Source organism: Pipistrellus hanaki (genome assembly GCF_964339955.1).
Source record: "Pipistrellus hanaki genome assembly, chromosome: 5".
NCBI classification, from domain to species: domain Eukaryota; kingdom Metazoa; phylum Chordata; class Mammalia; order Chiroptera; family Vespertilionidae; genus Pipistrellus; species Pipistrellus hanaki.
In genome coordinates, this window is record NC_140507.1 from 7,947,880 (window position 1) to 7,970,225 (window position 22,346).

At 40.4% G+C, this 22,346-nt stretch overlaps 1 protein-coding gene across 3 annotated transcripts in view; it reads right to left on the reverse strand.

The window, feature by feature from the left end:
* The window catches only part of TENM2 (teneurin transmembrane protein 2), a gene marked incomplete at its 5' end in the record, with an annotated part of 1,050,472 nt that overhangs the window by 858,577 nt on the left and 169,549 nt on the right, over positions 1 to 22,346 (reverse strand). For all 3 annotated transcript variants that reach the window (XM_084884006.1, XM_084884004.1, XM_084884005.1), the window contains one exon: positions 8,350 to 8,657. In XM_084884006.1, the coding sequence (XP_084740132.1) occupies positions 8,350 to 8,657 (308 nt within the window). The remainder of the gene's footprint in view (positions 1 to 8,349; positions 8,658 to 22,346) is intronic.

A 22,346-nucleotide genomic window follows, 5' to 3' on the forward strand; every position in this document is an offset into this window, starting at 1 on the left:
ACACACACACACACACACACACACACACACAACCCTTACATCTGCTGTGTCCCTGATTTATTTAGCTACTGGTAGAAAATTAACAAAGCCTGCAGTCACATAGAGAAATGGTGGCTGCAACACAGTATTTTCCTTGCCTTGGACTCATATGAGGTGTTCTGTTGCTGGTGCTACTCTTTGCATAGGTGGGAACCTAAAAAGTTGAGAGAAAAATTCAAATTCTTGTAACAACACACTTTTATATTCAGGCATAGGTCTCCATTCCAGGAGGACTTGAACTAATAATCTATGCATTCTCATTTAAGAGTTGTTTATAAGCATTGACCTCTCCTGGCTATTTAAGGAAATTCAGCATCATAAAGGCAATAATCTTTTTGTAGGAAAAGAAAGCGGTCGATATACAAAAGTCCCAGAATAATATATCTACCTCCCCTTTTACAGTGTTCTAAAAAGTCAATACTTCCCAAACCACTCCACTGTCATGGTTCCAGTTTTAAGACTCCTTTGCCTAGGTGAAATACAACTCCTACCTCATCTCACTGGCCACGGTATCTCCCTGAAACCTATTCCATAAAGTAGGGGTGTCGAACTCAATCAGAGAAGGGGCCAAAATTTAAAATCCAGCCGCGGGCCTTGTGTTTGACATATGTGCCATAAAGCAAAGCCAGCACAGTATCCCTGAAATGCCTTTATGACCCAGTTTCTCCTTCTACCACTCTAGCTCCTCTGCCCCCATTCTACATTCAGCTAACCTGAACTTCTTTTAAACTTTGGAAGCAATGTCACCTCTGGACCTTTTGTATACAGGTGTGGGCAAAAGTGGGTCTCGGTTGTTCGTAAGGAAAGTAATTCAATAATTAAATATTAATTTAAGAATAAACTCCGTGTTTCATGTACTCACAACTATAAACCTACTTTTGCCATCCCTGTATACTTATGTTTTGTTTGAACACTCTTTCATGCCTGTTTGATCTCTCAACTTCTCTTCATTCTTCAAGTGCATAAAAGGATGTCATAAATTCTGACTTCCTTACTGTGAAATTCTAGGTTGGCTATCTCTCTAAAACAATCCAATGTTTCCCTTCCTTGGTATTTCTTAGACTATACCTGGTTACTGTCTATCATACCTGTTCTCTTCAGAATTGCCAAGCTTTATAAGGCTAGAGACCAGACCTTATTCATCACTAAGTCTCATAATACAGTTTTCCCACAAGTACCCCCAAATATTTTTTAAATTCATTTCAGTAAAGATACAAGTACAGGGAAGTGCTTTAAAAACCCAAGACCATTCTATGAAAAATACATGGATGAAGACTAAGAAAAGGAGGCAATTTAAATGGTGAAGAAAAGTTGGCAGCTTCTCATGAAATGTGAACATTGGAAATGAGATAAATTAAGAAGGAATAATGGTTGTGATCTGGGGAACCGCAATATAAAGAATCAAGAAAAAAGAGCGAGTTTTGGCACATTCTACTAAAAAGCAAGAGTTGTGATCCCATTCCCAAAACCTGAGAAATAATAAATGGAAACATATTTTGAGGAAAAAAATATTGTTTGCCAATTGATTATATAAGAAGAAATACTCCAAGGACAGTGAGGAAAGTAGAAATGGAGCTTGGAAGGACCATACTTATCTTAGCTTTCAGCATCTGTTATCAAATCAATCAGTATTCCTTACCTACTTCCCTTTCTTTTCCACATGGAATCCATTTCATTGGGTTTAGGAGGTGCTCATTCAAAGCTATCTCTAGGCACAGGGTAAGCCTAAGTGCAAGACATAGCCAATTAAAGTCAGAGTGACAGGGCCATCGCCATATGTCCAGGCCAGCCCTACCTGAATTTTTCTTGGGAATGTTCTGCTCAAGTTTGGGAAAACAAACAAACAAACAAAATAAAACAAACAAACAAACAAAAACACCTCTTAACCAAAGATGTAACCAAGGGAAGAGAATATGAAAGTGGAGTTGTCAAAAGAAAATCTTTTTGAAGAGTACAGCCAAGTTAAGAGAATGAAAAATATGAGATGAAAGGTGTTGCTATTCTACAGTCTTATTTTTGAAAAGCTAGTCTCATTTGGGATATTATTATCTTACTTTCACTTATCACTGAAACAATCTTGGCAAGTAAAACTGTGAATGTTGTACTTGTAGGGACAAGATCATTCTCAAGAAAATGCCATGGAGAAGAACGAGTGGAGGATTAAGAGTGGAACTGGTAAGCTACTACCCTGTGTCCCCGAAAATAAGACAGTTTCTTATATTAATTTTTTCTCCCAAAGTTGCGTTAGGTCTTATTTTCGGAGGATGTCTTATTTTCAGAGAAACATGGTACTAGAGAAGAGCAGGAAAAGGATTGGAAGTTGGAGACAATGTTGAAGGCACAGTTGACTGTACATGAAGGATAATGATTGGACAAACATAAAGACTGCTACCCAGTGGCCACAATATCGGAAACATATAGATGTAATCCTAGAAGGGCAGTGAATATCAACAAAGAATATCTAGATAAAATTGACTAAGTGACACAGACATCAACTTATTACATATAAAGTGATAACAATGAATTTTTATCCAGAGATTATATGGATAGTCTTGTCTTAATTAAAACCATTCCTAAAATTTACATTTAATTTTCTGCCAAAAAGTGCACATCTTTTAAAAAATTGTTTGTATCCAATAGCACTATGTTAGGGCATTTTTTTCAATCTTTTTTTTTTTTAACTTGTAAAACTGTCTGACTAGCAACTCTATTACAGTGTGTTGGCATGAGTTGACAGCTGTTAGATGGTATCTTTCATTCCTTTCTAAAAATAGGGAAATAATGTGTGAGTTACATTCATCTTTGGGACCAAAAGGTATGGTGCATAGGGAGTCAAACACATTCTATCAACAACTTCAGGAGAAATTCAAGGTTTGAAGATGTCAGAATTTTTCAAGTCACAGGAACAAATCCAAGGGAAAAATTTTCTGTTGCATGCAATATTATGAGAGTAGGAGAATAAATGATCACCACTTTTGCCAGCAATAGGATTGAAATGACACTAATTATAATAATAACCATTAGCCTTTAGTCATCACTTAATTAAGAGAAAGACAATGTCCATAAAATGACAAACACATAATTGTTAGAAATGATTCCAATAACTACATTGGTGGGAACGTTTGTAGATAGAGAAAAGGAAAACTTTATAGGGGTGAGGGACCTTTTTCTGCCAAGGGTCATTTGAATATTTATAACATAAAAATGATCAGCTTAAAAATTAGCCTGCTATATTTGGTCATCCATTTAATGCACCCACCCCTAATCCCTTGGCAGGGCCAGACCAAATAAAATTGTGGACCTTATAAGGTCCACCCTGAAAGAACACATGAGTGCTATGCTGCTGACACAATTTAACTCTGGTCTGCTTCTAACTATTCTCTCATATGCCTCTCATATGAAGCAACATAGATTTAAGTTAGCCAGAGCAGAAGACAACAAGCCATATTACATTGAAAGACTGTAGAGTCTTTTTTCCCCTAAAGATTTTAAAAACAAACAACACAACTGAAGACTAAGAGGCACATGTATTCTCAGCTGAGTTTTGAACAAAACTCCTGCCTAGAGGCAGGAGAATAATTTGAAAGCAATCTTCTCAAGGTACTTTTCAGCCTTCCAAGTATTGACCAAACTCTTGAACTTCACTAAAATCTAAAAGTTGTTCTTTGAAAGTAAATTAAATTAAGAGATTGGCATTCTTCAAAATAAAACCGTTCTAACTGTTGCTTTGGGTACCATAAAAAAAAAACAAACAATTTTATGACAATGTTGTACACAGAAATGCTCACAGGTTTTTCAGTGTGCCAACAATTATTTTATATATATATATATATATATATATATATATATATATATATATATATATATATATATATAATCAACACAGGTAATACTGTCGCTTACTAGTTGTTCATGCATTTTCAGCTCATTAACATGGGTTAAATTTATGCTTTGGCAAATTACACAGGGGAAAAAAATATGCTCAAATTGTTTTAAAGATCACAGTAGTGAGAAATGGTTTATGAAATACCCAAATCACACCAAGCCTAATATGTATATTATGTATTTGTTTTTGTATTTGTGCATCAAAGGGCTGCTGAAAGTTATTTTGGTGCTAGAACTGATTGAGAGAACTGGTGCAACATATGCTTAAAAATCCAATCTTCCCCCAGTTCCTTCTTATGCCTTGACCCAAACAGCCCACCTGAGGTGCAGAGAGAAAATTAAATCTCAGCCCCCTCTCCAGAGACCTGCACTGCTAAGTGGGACAAAGGGCTGGACTGTCTGAGGACGGAGAAGGCTGGCTGACCTCTCTGGCCCACTCAGACACTAGATGGTTCTGCTTACCTGAGCAATAACATTTAGAGAGCCACACCTTTCTTAGTAAGTGTTCCAGGTTGAGAGGTTGTGCAAAAAGTTGATGACAGTAAGAGAGGGCAGAGTGTCTGGACAGTGGGAACCTTTTCCTAATAGTGGTCAGTTGGGAGGGACTGCAGTTAGACACACTTTCAGGGAGTTTGGGGTAGTGATGGAAATGGAGAAAATGGGTGAGTACAGGACTACAGATCCACGGGCTGCTGGTACAGTCCTCATCATCCATTCAGTCAATATTAGTGACTATAGGTCCTTTTATTATTAAGAAAGTTTAAAGGGGTGGACCCCTAAAAAGTTTGTAAACTGAACTTCATAGACTCTTCCTAGTGTCTGAAGCTTTACTGACATCTTTTGTTTCTCTATTTATGCATCGGAGAGGTTATCCAAAAGAGCTCTTGAATCTAACTCTGGTTGGAAACATGTCTCTAACTATTCCTAAATCAGTGACCTTAGATGATTTAATGAATCCCTCCATGTCTCAGTTTCCTAATCTGTTAAAAGAAAAAAGGAGGTAATAATAGGCCCCATCTCACACCATCCTTGTGAACCTTAAGTGAGTTAATAAAAGCAAAATGCTAAGCCTGGCACCTGACGTGTAGAAAAGTGCATACCGGTATTGGACATTATTCTGTTACTATTATTGTCACCTTTGTTCACCATAACTGCCCATAACTGCACACTGTGTACTAATCCTAGCAAGGCACAGGATGCCTGCCAGAGTCACAGGCACACACATATACAAAAGTCAAGGTCATGTCCAAATTCAGGCTCCTAAGACATGGCAACGTGACTGGTATATCATACCACTCTACACCTGCACTTCAGAGTCCCAAAGAACAAGCTTATACAACTTGCCTGGGAACTCAGCCGACCTCTATTATTCAAAGTGGCACCTCCTTCACAGGTTGGAGTGGGCCTGGGTCTGATCACAAATCAGACCACTGGGCACTTTTGTCAGGGGCATTAACACTCCGACCACTGGGCTGCTACTTATTGCAGGATTAGTCATTAACTAATTACTCATTACTCTAATGGCCACAGACGTAAGGTCAGCCATCTCCTCCCCTCACACCAGGAGGATCCAACATGATAGAGGTCAGACAGGTAATTTGCATCGTCTTTCTCTGCTTCAGAGGCCCCCAGCAGAAGAAGGCAGAAGAAGATTCTGTGTTGAAAGAAAGCAAGGAGGTGTCATTTTGACAGGAGCCTCTGTATGCTCCTCAGGGGAAGACCTGGCCACCCCATCTCCTGCTGGGCCCCGGCAGCCTCTCACATTTGATAACTTGCAACTGGCCAGCTGGGGAAAGCGGACAAGGTCTGACCCCAGCCCTGCCTCACTTCACTGGCTGGCAATTCTTTCCCACTTGGAGCATCTGGAGAGTCATCCAACTGTGTTTGCCAAACTTGCGTGGAAGTGAGAAGCGTGTTTGTTTTATAATCAGTGTCTTGGGTTTTAGATAAGAATACCACAGGAGATGATCACGCTATGATCCTCGCTAATGTACCCCTAGGCTAGTAAGTACCGAGACAATCCTGCTCCTTGATTTCATGTGCACGGAAATAAAATGGGAAACGCGTGACATTTTAAAAAATGATTGTTATCACTGAGTGTAAAATTTATTTTAACCCTCTCTGCAGAGGCAAAGTTTCACGTTGAACGAGTTGCTCACCAGATTGAGCCTCCTGTTCTCCCCCTCCTTAAATATGTGCTTATTTACTTCCTGCAGAGTTCAATTTCAGAACCCATCAAAGTAGATCCACTCAGACCCTGACTACATTTTCATGCATAAATTTCATAGATGTCTTCTGAAGGAATGGCACTTGCATATGCAAATACTTCCCAATGCCTTTTCATTTTTATTTTTGGCCTGCGCAGTGTTTAATTCCTGCAAACACATCACGCAAACAAAGATGGGCTCAATAGCAACACACCACGGCATGTGTGAATTGTTCATTGCAAAGTGGTGAGTCTGACAGGGCCAAGCAACTTCCACTATTGGAGCAAGATTAAACAGGAGGGATAAAGGTATACTGGAAAATAAAGTCCCAAGCATGTGGCTTCATTGTGCCTCCGTATTAATAAGGGGAAAGATGACAGGCCCTTCCACAATTCAACAGTGATCTGGGGCCTACAGATCAGTGCACAAGGGTGCAGGAGCCAGGAGGTACCTTTATTGAGGCCTAGGAAGGAGAGTGCACTGCAGCACGGAACCAGGAGACACAAAATGTATGTACAACACGGCAAACGAGACCAGAAACACAGCAGGAAACAAGAGGCTTTCAGCCAAGATGAAGGTGCATCATCACCTTCCCACACATCTGAGTCATGTATTGCTGATGCTCTGGGAAATACCAGGAAGGGGTCACAGCTTTTCATCCAGGACATTTAAGCACTCCCTTCATTAATTACGCTGTGCTTCTTTGCTTCTTTTTCCACTTCCCACCACAGGCACTTTGGGATGCTGGTGAGAACGTGAAGTCAAACACTTGTTGAAGTCACTCAGAGATCAAAGGCATTTGATACAGAGCAATTTTCAAGCAACACCCCCCCTGTCTGAAATGTGTTTCATTTACATGAAGATAACTTGGAAAGTAAGAGTGAAGATTAAATGAAAATTGTATCTTGCAAGGGTCTGTAAGTGCAAGGGAAACACAATTTTAACTGTTTCATGGCTGATTTGGGGGAATCATTGATTAAAGCTGGAGCTAGGATGAACTGGGAGCATATGGAAATATGTTTTTTAGAAAAGCTGCTGGTTTATATAATATATATATATATATATATATATATATATATATATATTACAATATATAAACCAGCAGCTAATATAAATATATTATAATCTTCTAAGAAATAAAAGTAATTTAAGGAAGTTAAGCAACTAGGAAAAGAATTCAAGCTGCTGTAGATTGAATGCTTGCGATCCTCCCTCCAAATTCTTATATTAAAATCTAATCCCTTTGGCATTTGGAAGAGGGCCTTTGGGAGGTGATAGGTCATGAGGGTGGAGTGCTCCCTTATAAAAGAGGCCCCGGAGAGCTGCCTGATCCCCCCAGCTATGTGAAGACACCGGGAAAAGGCAGTTGTTCCTGAACCAGGAAGATAGCCTCCCTCAGACACCAGCACCAGACCTGTCTGTCCCTTCCTGCTAAATGCATTTCTGTCGTCTGTCAGCCACGGGCTGTGGCATTTTGTTACAGCGGCCCAAAAGAACTGGGAGACAAGCTCAGGTAGCTGGAGGACGTACATTAGTTGCCACATGTACTGTAACAAGAAATAAAGCCTCGGTAATGTAATAACGAGGCAGGCGGGCCTTGAACCCTGGCACCGGCAGGTGGACCCTTCCCAGTGCATGCACGGCGTTTCTGCGCATTCGCTTGTAATTTGGCTGAGCCGTCGGTGCAAACTGCACACACAGCCAGGCTGAAAGGCAACACACAAGACTTCGTGCTGGTGAATCAACTTGGCTACACTGCTCGCACCCACACATCCGCACACTCACAGCAACCCTGGAGGGGTGCTAACCAATGCCTGACGGATACTGAGCACAAAGAGAATGTCAACTGTTAGCACTTGGGATACAAATGTTTTCTTCCCCCAATAAATCAAAATACTAGAATGCAAGAGAGATATATGCCGTATGGAGCCGAGGGCCTGAGGCTATGGTACATCCCTCAAACCCTACCGTTGTGTGTGCCCAAAAGCAACCACCAAACTGTCCAAGAATTTAGTGTCCAGGACCAAAGAAGCACTTCTGAGAAACCCATGGGGGCTTGACACAGGGGGTGAGAAGGACCGTTCTCGCCTAAACTCTAAGGGACCACTCCACGGCGCCAGGCTCTGTCCCAGTGGTCACGAACCTTGGCCATCAATGACACACAACACTGCAAGCCGGGAACATAGGACAGTGGGTCAGCGGGCGCCGCTCCACATACCTTGTCTTGGGAACTCATCCGACTCGCGGTGCACGAGGTCTGTGACTCGGTTCCCGTAGTGCATCCTGCTGTCATGGTCGTAGGCCTTGAGGGTCTCGCTGGAGCTGTAGGACTTCTGCGTGGGCACGCGGCAGTCTTCGCTGTCCAGCGAGGAGCTGGTGTAGCGGCACTCTTTGCCACACCGGCCCCGGGTCAGAGAGCGGTGTCGCCGGTCCTTCACGTCCATGATTGCAGAGCAGGCAGAGCGCCGGTGGCTGATGATCTCAGAAAAAGTCAGGCTTGAGTGTTGGCACGGGTCACGTGGCCACCTGAGCACACCAAAGGAAACAAACAACCCCGTGATTACAAGAAAATGCTGCCTTCCGTTCTGACTCACGTTCTGACTCAGATAACAACGTTAAGAGGCAAATTTGGTCCGAGCCGCATCATCTCCTGCAAATGCTTAATGTATACTTAAACCATTGGCCTACATAGAAGGACGCGATACAGTAAATTAATTTTTTTGCTGTTTAATTTAATAGATTTGGTGGTGGTGGTGGTGGGGAATAGCAAAAATAAGTCATCTTTTGATTTTCTCTTTGTGTACCAATCACAGGATAAGTCTGTCATTCTCATGCAAGACCTTATTCTGAATTTGCAGTTGAAAGCAAAACTGATTTTGTCATTATTAATTATATTCTCTTTTTTGCTATAGAAGAGTTGGGGAAACAAAAATAAAAAATAAAAAAAAGTATATGAGGCATAAATATACACTCTCAATGCTTTGCAGTGATACCAAGTCAACTTGAGTGACCTAAGATGGCCTGGGTGAGACTGGAGAATGATAGTGGAAGGCATTCTTGACAGGCAGACAAACTTCCTCCAATTCCTTTAATGGGCCTTCAGCGTACTCCTAGTCAGTTTTCTCACCTTTGCAAAGCTTTGTGTGGGACACATCTGGTCACTTCTTCCTGCTTATCTACCAACTGGAGAGCTTGCTGACAGGAGTTCTAACTGGCCCAACAACTTCATCCCCAACCTGAGACCACACACCCATAATGTTCATTGTTGGGATATTCAGTGCAGGAAAGAAATGAGGGAGGAGCACTGGATAAAACAGGAAAGTGATGGAGAGGAGGCTCTCTAACATATAAACTGGCAACCAGGGAGCCCCACAGTCTGCCACTTGACACCCTGGATGTGTATACCCAACATTGCTCAGAAAACACTGCACTTTTGCTTAGCCAGTACAACAGGAACGTTGAGATGTCTCCGTGTTCCAAACCACAGGTTCTTACTGATTTCATGAGCCATGAAAATAGTGTGGACTACAGGGCCAGGGACTGGACAGAATGAACAAATGAGGATTTTAATTAAAGTGGAAAGTGCATCCAAGGTACTGATTTTTCTCTAGGCTGTGGCTCTCTGATTCCTAGACGTGTCAGGAACTACTTGGGGAGCAGATCTGTGGTTCTGAGCCTCTCTGCTCTTCTGTGGTTATTCTACACCCTGTAGTAAGGATGCCTTTGTACACCAATGGACCAGCCTTTATGCACTCAATGTGAATGACATCTCTCCCAAGACAGTAGACACCTCGTTCCTGTCTTTTCACACAAAGAGGGCCTTCAGCATCCCAAGAACTTGACTCATTTATACCACTTGCACATTTTATCACATACATCCTGTTACCATGGACAAGTCTGGCTATGAAAACAACACCAAGCATGCCATGCGGCTGCCACAGCCCGTTCTATGAAAAAGCTAATTGTTTCCCTGACTCAGGATGTTGAGGAGCACCTTGGAGAGTCCCAGTCGAGATCCCAGCACCTGCTTCAAGGACACACATGGTGTCTATGGGCCTGGAATTCTTTTCTATGCAGAGTTAATTCAAGTATCTTAAGACTAATGCAATCTCTGAATGTCAAACTCATCTCCCATGATTTCCAACAAGTGATGTAAACATTTCAGAATCTGTTTTACAGGCTGGTTAAGAGCAGGGCCATTGAAGCCTGGACTGGATGCCAATGTTACCATGGCCACTGACCAGCCAAGGCCCTTATAAAATAAATCATTCCTGGCCTTTCAAACTCAGTTTTCCAATCAGTGAAAATGAAAAGTAATAGTATTCACTTCATAGCATTTAGTAAAAATTGAAACAGATACTACGATAAAGCTCCCAATAGGCTCTCTAACACATTGTAGGGACCTATGGGAAGAAGGTTTTGTTTTGTTTTTCCTTCTCTGAAAGATTAAAAATTTGTTTTTGTTTTCTTTTAGCTAAGTAGTTCATAGACTTGCATTAGAGGATGGAGATGATACTATAAATTCCTGAATCTCAAAGTTCTAATGATAGAAACTTGATACTTGAACTACAAACCAGAAAAGAAGGGTGTTCAGCACCTATGGAAGGTTATATGACTGCACCCACACCAAGAGCCACACATAGTTTTGGGGTGAATTGGGTGTTTTGGGTGGATTTTATAATATTCCCCTCTCCTGTTTCTCTGACAGTTTTTATTCTTTAATGTTTTCAGTGTTTCTGACTCAGGAAGTCCCATCTTCTCTAATTTGCATCCTGCTTTGGAGAGCAGGCTGACTCTCTATTACGTGTGGGTATGTAATTTTATTTTATTTTTTGAAATCATGCTCTGATTTACAGGCTTATTTTAAAAGCTTGAAGGCTTATTACCTAGTTATAAAGTACAAGAACTTTTCTGTTTGGACATTTTGATGTCTAATTTGGTTGCCCAGTGATCTTTTCCTGCTAAATTCCTCTTTCCTGGCTCTACCCTTGATAGTTAAGTTTGTCAGCAATGTCACATCCAGACAAATGATAGCAATTTTTTTTTATATAATGAGGTAAAAATGACAAATCTTAGTCATGAAAAGCTAAATTTCTAGGAAACTAAGCAGAATATACAGGCTGCTAGCCTGTAGATATTTTTCATTTAGCCTGATTGTTGTTTAATTTTTTTCAATGTTAAAAATATATTATATTAAAATCTGGATATGGATATATAGCTTATCATTAAAAATTAGGCTATTTAGAAAGTTCTGCTCCCAGAAAGATGGAATAAACATAGTTTTACTTATACCTCCCAATAAGTTCAGCTAAAAACCCCAGGCATTACTGAAGAATAAATGAATAAAACAAACATAAAGGGAGTCATCTGAAAAGTGTAAAGAAGAGGCAGATACACTAGGGCCCTCAGGCCCTAAGGAAGAATACTGTGATGAGTTCCTGGGATTTCTTCTTGCCCTATATGTCCTAGATTTGAAGCTGAAGACACTGGCAACCTGGAAACATCAATAGACACAGAGGACAAAAGTCAGAAGGCTATGAAAGGGGCAGCCTATTTAGAGAGGAACATTGAGATAATAGCAACCTCACTCTAGCCAAACAACATGGAAAAAACTGTAGCCCCATTCCCATCTTCGCCAGGAAAAGCCACGTGGGAACCCTACCTTTCTATGCTTGATACTTGAACTACAAACCAGAAGGAGGAGTTAAGCACTCCCAGTACCAACACAGTCATTTCAGAGAAGGGAACCAGGACTTGCATCCCTCCCATGAAGGAATGAGGCCATCTTCTCTCTCCATGGGGAGCCTGGGCTTCCACCCCACTGGGTTGTAACTAGGTATCTCTCTCCTTCTCTGCGGGGGTGGTGTAGGAGGAGACCTAGGGGAGAGTTAAGACTTTCACACTCTCCCAGTGCTAACGTGTCCTTTGACTCTTTGTGAGTGGTTACTGGTGTCAGTAGATGCCACATGGGGAGGAATGATAAGGTACTCCTATCTCTTCCACCCAGGGAGGCATCAGTGCAGGCCTAGTAAGGAGCCAGAAATCCCACATCCACCTGTCCCAGCTCCTTACAAACATCACCTTGCACTTGGGTGTTGACAAAGACTGACTGGGAAACCTGGACTTCTTTCCCAACCTAGCAATAATGAGATGGGTATCTCTTCTCCTGATAGAGCAGTATCAGAAGAAAGCAGCTGAAATAGGAGGTTTAAATGGGATCAGAATCTCATAGTATCCAAGTGACTACTTTTCAATTAAAAAATAATCACTTGGCATACCAACAATTAGGAAGATCTGAAACTGAATAAAAAGATACAATTAATAGATGCCAGCACTGAGATGATAAAGATTCTAGAATCATTTGAAATAGGTTGGAAAGTAACTATAAATGTGCTTCAATGAACAATTATAGGTGAAAATGAAACAATAGAAAGTTATTTTTAAAAAACACACAAAAAGTTTCAGCAAAAAAAAAAATGCAAGATATAAAGAAAATTCCAATGGAATTTTCAGAACTAAAAATGAAAGTAACGAAAAATAAAATAATAACAAAACACCCCCAAAACAAGTGAACAAAAAAAAAATTCTCAATAGATGGGCTCAACAGGAGAATGAGGGATAGAAGACAGAATGAGAAAATTTGAAAGAATGAACAATGGATATTACCCAATGTATATAACACATTTAGACACATACTAAAGAGGAAAAATAAGAAGAGAGCCTTGGAGCCCTTAGAATGATAACAAAAAACCTAATGTTTATATTGTCAGAGTCCCAGAAAGAAAGTAGAAAGTAAGAGGGGCCGAGAACATGCTAAAAGCCCAGCTAAATATATCCAAATTTGCAAAAGATATAAAGTAACACTCAAGAAGCTGAATAACTCACAAATAAGATAAATCCAAATGCATCCATATCAAGATATATCATAATCAAAACTCTGAAAACTTAAAAGAAAATCTTGAAAGCACTGAGAGAACTGACACTTTATCTACAGAGAAAGGCAATATATTATAAAGTAGATATCTCATTAGAAACCATGGAAACATGGAGACCAAAAAGAAATGACAAAATACTTTTCAATTGTTGAAAGGAAAAATCTTTCAAACCAGAATCCTATATTCAGTGAAAATATTCTTCTAGAATGAAGGAGAAAACAAGAAATTCTCAGATGAAAGAATAGTTCAAATATTATTTGTTTAAAAGAATGGTTCAAAAGTTATCTAAAACAGAAAGGGAAATTATTGGTACATCATGAAGGGGGGGAAAACCATGACAAGCAAAACTATAAATAAATGCAATATACTTCTCCTTTTACAATTTCCAAATTATTTTTGATAGTTGAAGTAAAAATTATAACACTGTCTGATGAGGTTTTAAATGTATGTATAGGACATATTTAAGAAATTGTATTGTAAATGGCTAAAGATAAAGAGACATAAATGAGAAAATTTCCATGCTTCATTTGAACTGGTAAAAGGATGAAACCAGTGAATGGTAGTAAAATATGCATGTATAATGTAACAAAAATATTTAATAAGTAAGAGGAAAGTAAAAGATGAAAAAAAGAAAGATCAAGAGAACAAACAAAAAAGTAAAATATCACACTTAAGCCATAAAATAGCAATAATTACATTAAATGTGAGTAGCTTAAATACACACATTAAAAAGCAGAGATCTGCAGAGTTGGTAAAAAATACAACCCAGGTCTATTCTGTCATTATGAAAGTCACTTTAAATTTAACAATGTAGGCATGTTGAGAGTAAAACTGATGAAAGGGTATTTAATGCAAACATTAATAATAAAACAAAACAAAATAGGAACAATTATATGAACACTAGAGGCCCAGTACACAAATTCATACATGGGTGGGGTCACTTGGCCTAGCTGGTGATCCATTGGGCCTGATCAGGACCATTTTACCCAGTACTGATTGGGGTCGACTGGGGCCAATAAGAGCCAGCAGGCTTGGGGGGAGGGACCACGCGCATTGGCTAGCCATAGGAGGTTGGCTGTGGGAGCACACTGACAGTCAAGGGGCAGCTCCTGTGTTGAGTGTCTGCCCCTAGTGGTCAGTGCACATCATAGTGACTGGTCAACTGGTTGTTCGGTCAACCTGTCATAAGAATTTCTTAGGTTTATATAACGCCCATGGTCCCTCCCCCCAGCCAGCTGGCCCTGATTGGCCCCACTCAGCCCCAATCTGGACGAGATGAGTCGGCCCCCTGATCAGGCTTGATGGATCACTGGCTAGGCCAAGGGACTCCACCCATGCACGAATTTGTGCACCAGGCCTTAGTGTTAATATAATTGTTTATTTTGTTTAGTTTTTTTTATTGTTTGCATTAGATAAAATGGACTTCAAATATTACCAGAAACAGAGGGAGCATTACATGATAATGAAAGGACCCATCCATCAAGAAGAAATAGAAATTCTAAATATGTGTGCACCAAAAAAGAGGAGCTGCAACATATATTAAGCAAAACATAATAGATTGAAATGAAAAATAAATTCACAATTATATTTGTAGTTTTCAATTTCAGAGATCCCAAAATTAATAAACAGCTAGACAGAAAATCAAGAAGGATATAGAAGAACCCTCCCTAAACCATCAGCCAGCAAGGACTACTCAACATTTGTAGACTATTCCTCCCAACCACAGCAGATTATATATCCTTCATACATGGCCAAGGAGCACATATCAAGACAGACCACAATCTGGAACATAAAACAAACATTAGAATTTTTTAAACAATTGAAATAATACAGAGTATATTCTCTTACCACAATGGGATCAAACTTGAATTACTTACAAAAAGAGAAGAAAATCTCAACTACTAGAAAACTCAACAAAACGTTTCTAAATAATTCATGGGTAAAAGAAGGTCTAAGCAAAATAAAAACATAAAATAAAGAAAAATGAAAATATAACATAAAAATGTGTGAGAAACTGCTCTGCAAAAATCTTATTATGAGGATCAAAAGACAGGCTGAGAGAACCTATTGGCAAGCCATATATCAGATAAAAGACAAATATTGAGAATATATATATCTGAAACTATAAAGATAACCCAAACAATACAATTTAAAAATAGGCAAGACATGAAGTGACATGTCACCAAATAGTACACACAAAGGGCAAATAACACATAAATAGATGCACAAAATTATTAGCCATGAGAGAAGTGAAATTTAAAACCATAATGAAATATTACTATGATCTTGTGAGATGGCTAAAACAGTGATGATGATGATGATGATGATGATGATGATGATGATTAGTAATGGCATGGAGGTGAAAAAAGTAGATCACTCATGCATTGCTGCCCCAGATGTGAAATAGCACAGCAACTTTGGAAAACAGTTTAGCAGTTAAAAAAACAACAACAAATATGAAATGTACAACTGCCTTATAATTCAGTAATTGCCCTCCTGGGCATGTCTCCCAGAGAAATAAACACAAAAATATGTTCACAAATGTTTGCAGAATGTTTTTTTTCAATAGAGCCAAACTAGAAACAACACAGATATCCTTCAATGGGTGACTGGTTAAACAATACTCTGGTACACCCATGACATGAAATATTGCTCTGCAATAAAGAGGAATGCACTATTGATAGACATAAAAATCAGGATGACTATCCAGAGAATACTGCTCAGTGAGAAAGCCAATCACAAAGGTCACATGCAGTATGCTCCTTTCATATGACATTCTTGAAATAAGGTAAGTATAGAGATGACAATAGGTTCATGCTGGTTATAAATGAACAACACCAGAAATCCTGAGGGAATGGAGACTTCCTGTGTCTTGGCTGCAACAATGGCAAATCCCGGATGTGATATTGTACTACAGTTTGCAAGATGTTATTTGTAGAAGTTGACTAAAGGGCAAATACTTGTTCTGTGGGGTCACTAGCAATTTTGAGCTTGGCATGTGCTCTCCTATAATAATAATAGTAATTATTATTATTATTATTATTATTACTATTATTATTACTTTACTACTCCTTTTGATTTTATAGCCAGTCAGCTTCACTTATTTCTACCCCTGGTTGGCCAATATACTAGTAGGTCATTACATTTGTGACTTTGGGTATAAAGGGAAAAAAAAAAATCTTATGCTGTGTAAAGATCACAAAAGGCCAGTTACAACAGAAGAAGCAGCACTTGCCAACCTATTTTTTAAGACAATTTTACAATAATAAGATGTTGGTTTTGTTAGTTTTCATCCTAATAGGGTTAAATATCCATCCTTTATCTAATAAAATGCATTTATTACCTATGATGGACAAAGCACTCTGCATAGTTGTCCTTGAACGTGAAGGTCAACAATTCATGTGGGGAAATGCTAGAGTAGAGGCTGAATTTACAAAGTAATTAAAATTGCCTTGAAGCAGTGGGAAAGATGGTAACCAAAATTATAAACCTTTTCCCCAAGCCTCTGCCTTTTCTGGCACTGACAAATGGCAATTGCCGGACGTCGGGGCCTCTGCCAGCTCTTCCCTGCTCGGCTGAGGCTTGATTCTGTTGCTCTCCACATTTCCTCTCCTGAAGAGGGTTCACACTGTTTTTTTCATCAGTTGCCTGAGTGGGTTCCATCACTTAGCAGAACAGACTACAGAGATCTTGCCTGCAAGCCTTTGTCTAATTAACTAATCCTATGAGCTGTAACACTGTTCACTATTAACTTTTCAGATTATCCTACTACTTAAGGGGGTTGACTTGTTAATCACTGACAGCCCGTTTGAGATGTGTTTGTATGCTATTGTGAGTGTATGTATGTGAGTGGACCTGTTTGGGTATGTAAATGTGGGAATGATGCCTGGGTAAATTTGGGGCACATCCAAATGGAGAGCTGTTACTATTACCATTCATACTACAGCCAATTAGTGTCAAAGGTTGCCTCACCCTCATCAATGATCTCTGACCCCCTGGGCATCATTTCATTGTGCTTGAATCCTATATAATAAAAGAGTAATATGCGAATTGACCCTAATGGCAGAAAAACTGGCAACGAATGATCGCTATGATGCACACTGGTCACCAGGGGGCAGACATTCAATGCAGGAGCTGCCCCCTGGTGGTGAGTGGGCTTCCACAGGGGGAACTTCCCTTAGCCACAAGTTGGGCTGATGGCTGTGAGCTCTGCGGTGGTGGTGGGAGCCTCTCCCGCCTCAATAGTACTAAGGATGTCCAATTACCAGCTTAGGCCCACACCGCAGCGGGCTTCCGCTCTGAGCCAGACATCCCTGAAGGGCTCCCGGGCTGCCAGAGGGATGTCTGACTGCCATCTTAGACCTGATCCCCCAGGAGTAGGCCTAAGTTGACAGGTGGACATCCCTTGAGCATTCCCAGACTGCGAGAGGATGCAGGCCAGGCTGAGAGTCCCCCTGAGTGCATGAATTTTCATGCAACAGGCCTCTAGTATAATATAATCTTATTACCTGGCTGTAGACCTTTGTGAGGTTTGGTGTTAGGAAAGCCAGCCATTTCTTGATACCCTGATGGATTGGGACTCTGTTCATTCTGAAAATAGATCAATGTGACTACCTCACTCCCTCAATTCAAGTGATCGGAAATCACTGAATAAGTTTGTCCAGAAGGGAGTAGAAAAAGAGTCAGTGCATATGAATCAGCTTTTTGTTTCTGAATTTGAGCTGATGTCACAGATATTTCAGAAATCAGATAAAAACTTCCATTATATGAGCATGCTTATAGTGAAATAGTTAAAAAGGTGAATCAGAAAGCTCCTGTGGAATACCTGTCTTCCTTCTGATGGCATGTGAACTAGATTGTCTATGTGTTTCTTAGATACTGTAGGTGCTATGTTTAAAACGATGTGATGGAGAAGGCCTGGTCCTTGACTCCTTTGCTAATTCTGCTCTTACCAAAAGCAGAAATGCTAAGTCAACTGTAAAACAGTGCCTTCGCAGATTCCTTCCTGTGTATTAGAAGCCTTCCATAAAAGTGATTTATTTCAAAATATTTCAATACCAAATAAAATGTAATAACAGAACCCCACTCACAACAGAGACAGGATTTGAGAAAGGAAAGGAGGAGTAGGGGTATCACTCACTTGGTCTCCCCAAATCCTCAAGTTAGACTCAGATGGACTTACCGCATTTTCCAGAGTATAAGATGACCCCCTAATTTTACAGTTAAATCATAGGTTTAGGCCTATATTCTCTGTATAAGACTACCCCCCCACTTCAAAGAAAAGACTTACTTTGCTGTCAAGATCTACAGGTAATTTTTGTGCAATTTTGGTCTTTGGCCCCCGATTTTCGGTTGACTTTTTTTCATTTCAAAAGTCGTCTTATATGCCGGAAAATACGGGTAGCATAAAAAGCAGAGTGTTTACTCGGAGATTTTCAATTTCTCCTCTTAGAAACAACCAAGAACAAATCTGAACATGGATCCACTCAAAAATATCTAGAGACAGAATATCCCTGTGGCCTCTGGATGGACCAAGGAAAATCTGTTTTAAAATCTACAAAAGTGGAAGAGAGTGCCCCCATAATTTAATGTACTAGTAAATAAGAGGGCAAAGGCAATTTGTTTTCTGTTCCCCTGTGCTATTATACTGCTATGTCAAAGCCAACTCTGGTTAATGTCTAGAGCCAAAAAGGATAAGTAAATTCACAATCATATTTTGCTCTCTGGCTTCAGAGCCTTTTAGAATCTGTTGGGGTCCCTGAAGCCATCTGCACAGGAAATAATGACAGTGGAACTGGGATCTGCTGTCTCTGAATTTCATGTCTTGGGAAATGTGAGGACATGTCTGTGTGCTCGCAGTCTCAGTGAACAAGAGCCATGACGGGATGAAACACACCCTACAGGTCCAGAGATTTGCCATCATAGTGCAAGCTTGTATGCTTGTGGATATTCTTATTCGTGATTAGCAATGAAAAATCAAAAGTCTATGTTGGGCTCCAGCTGGTTCGGTTCATTGGATGAAACATCAGCTGGCAGACTAACGTGTCCTGGGTTTGATTCTGATCAAGGTCATGTACCTAGGTGACAGGCTTGATCCCCAGACCTGTTTGGGAGACTTACAGGAGGCAACCAATCAATATGTCTTTCTCACATGTTCCTCCTTCTGTGTCTCTCCCCCACTCCCTTCCACTCTCTCTGAAACTCAATGGTAAAATATCCTTAGGTGAGGATTAAAAACAAAAAAACTTTTCTGTCAGATTGTCTAATCCCATACCTTTGCCCCCTTTCCAGTCTAGACTGTTTAACATTCAAGAAATAATTATGGTTACACCTCCTGTTAAAATTTCAGTGCAACACATGGAAGTTCACTGGAGCCTTTGCCTCCTCAGCTCCACCTTCCCCACACATCCCTCTGTTCACTTCCCTCTTTTCCCTGTGCCTCCTGAGAGCAGGAACAAGCAGATGGCTGTACCTTAGACACTGGATAAGTTACTGTAACCAGAAAAATAGTCCCTCCCCTCTCTCTCACTATGCAGAGCTCAGAGAGACAGTAGAGCAGACACATGAGCCTTCAGCCACAAAATCCAATGAAGGAGAGCCCTTCTCCCCATCCTGTCCAGTGGGTTCTCCTTGTACATGACACAGAAGGCACTGTAGATTATCAGAGGGAGTAGAAGGACCATAGGCTTCTAGGAAACACCTCAAAGTCACAATCGCTGTCAAGTCCAGCTCCCTTGTATGAATGGCTACAACACGAAGGCCTTGAGTCGGGCTCCTTGTGTAAGTGTCCACTAATGGCACAATTCTGCAACACAAGTCTCCTTGTGTGTTTTTCATAGATGGGACATGGAAATTTTGGCAGGCTAAGTGATGTGCTATCACCACACACTTGATATGTATTCATGCCGAGATTGGGACTGAGAGATCTGACTCTGAGGCCTCCCTTCATTACAAAAATAGTAACCCAGGAAAAAGGGTGGTATCAGACATTGTACCATGACCCTTTGGGTCACTGAATTTATAAATGAGAACCCAGTCCCTCAGTCCAAGGCAGTTTCTTCATGAAAGTCACTAACTACATCCTAACTACATCACACTCTTGATCTATTCTATAAAGGGAAACTTCCAATCCATTGACCAGTATAGGCGAATGTCTCTTCTACATTGTGGTCAATGGAAACAAAGGAGAGTGAGTGACATTATAAGACACCTCATGAAGAGTTGAGAGGGACAGGCCTCAGTCTCCACATCTGGAAAATGAGAATAAGATGCCTGTTTTAGAGGGATAATGTAAGAATCTTAAAATGGGGTATGTATATCTTCTAATAGTACTAGATAATCCTCAAACTGTGACAGGCTTCATCCCCACCACCATCCACCTCATCATTACCATCAAAAATTGCTGTAGCCATTACTTACATGATCCCCAAAGTACAATCTACAAACAGCTTATACAACTAAATAAAAGGAAGATGAATGATCCACAACCAATATACATTCCAAAACATATCTGCTTGGGGCAAGGGAAGGGGTGGTGGTGGGGGGGAAGCACCTCTGAACAATAGAGGGTTGGTATTGAAGCAGTTTGTGAGACTGAACACACAGATACTAATATCCCCATTTAGTATTCCACCTTTGCCCCAGGAAACCATTTCACTAACAATGAAAATCTGAAACGGAGATTCACCCATTCTCTTACAAAAAACATGCAGTTTGCTCTCTATTGTAAACAGGAAAAAATAAGTGCATCATAGAAATAAAACCTGCAATAAGGAGAAAATGCCCTGAAAAGGATCTGTTGTTCATAATTAATTCCCTATCTGTCCAGATGCTGGTGACTGGAAACTCTGTTGTTTGCAGGCACTAAGTGCTGGATGTGGAAATGTTGGATTCGAGAAACTATACAATAAAGGGTTTGATTCTTGTCATGTAGAAAGGTCTTGTGAGAGGAGGTAAGTGAAGGGTCTGGGATCACAGAAATTTAGACATATGTGTGGAGGATGCAAAACTGGTGCATTCAGAGAGGGAGAAAGAATGAATGCTATCTGGGTGATGCCAACTTTGTGCACCATGCCCTCACCTAAAAAGATTTCCAGCACAATCTACATTCTTCATTTTAGTTATGAATTTTCTTATGTGTGTATGTGAAAATAGACTCAATGTTTTCTATCTATTATTTTACTAGTAGAGAACTGGTGCACAAAATTTGTGCACTTGGTGTGTGTGTGTGTGTGTGTGTGTGTGTGTGTGTGTGTGTGTGTGTGTCTTTCAGCCTGGCCTGTGCCTTCTCAGAGTCTGGGAGCCCTCAGTGGATGTCTGACTGACTGCTTAGGCCAACTCCTAAGCCAGCAGTCAGACATCCTTAACACTGCCACAGAGGCAGGAGAGACTCCCTCCACTGCTGCTGTGCTCACCAGCCAGGAGCCTGGCTTCTGGCTGAGCAGTGCTCCCCCTGTTGGGAGTGTACTGACCACCAGAGGGCAACTCCTGCATTGAGTATCTGCTCCCTGGTGGTCAATGTATGTCATAGAATGCGGTTGAGCAGCCTTAGCATGTCATTAGCATATTACACTTTATTTGGTTGAATGGCCTACTGAAAGACTGGACACTTAACATATTAGGCTTTTATTATATAGGATTATGAGGAAGCAGAAGATTTACTCCAGTGATGACATGGTGCAAGGATTGACATGACGCAAAATCCAGAAAGGAATGATGAAAAGTAGAACATTTTCTCTGTATCTGAGATATTCCTTGAAGGCAGGGACCTTGTCTCATGCCAGCAATCTATTTATAGGAGTTGGCAGAGAACCTGCCTTAAAGAGCAACCAATAAAGCTTTGTTAAACAGGTGGTGTGGCTGAATGGTTGAGATTTAATCTATGAACCAAGAGGTCACCATTTTGATTCCCAATTAGAGCACATGCCCAGGTTGCTAGATTGATAATCCCCAATAGCGGGCATGTAGGAGGCAGCTGATCAATGATTATGATTCTCTCTCTTATGTATGTTTCTTTTTTTTTAAACTTGTGCAAATGATACCTAACAGATTTTTTTAAAATATATATATTTTTTTGTTTTACAGAGAGGAAGGGAGATAGATAGAAAGCTAGAAAAATTGATGAGAGAGAAACATAGATCAGCTGAGCTGCCTCCTGCACACCCGTTACCGGGGATGTGCCTGCAACCAATATACATGCTCTTGGCCAGAATCAAACCTGAGGCCTTTCAGTCTGCAGACCAATGCTCTATCCACTGAGCCAATCCAGTTTCGGCATGGA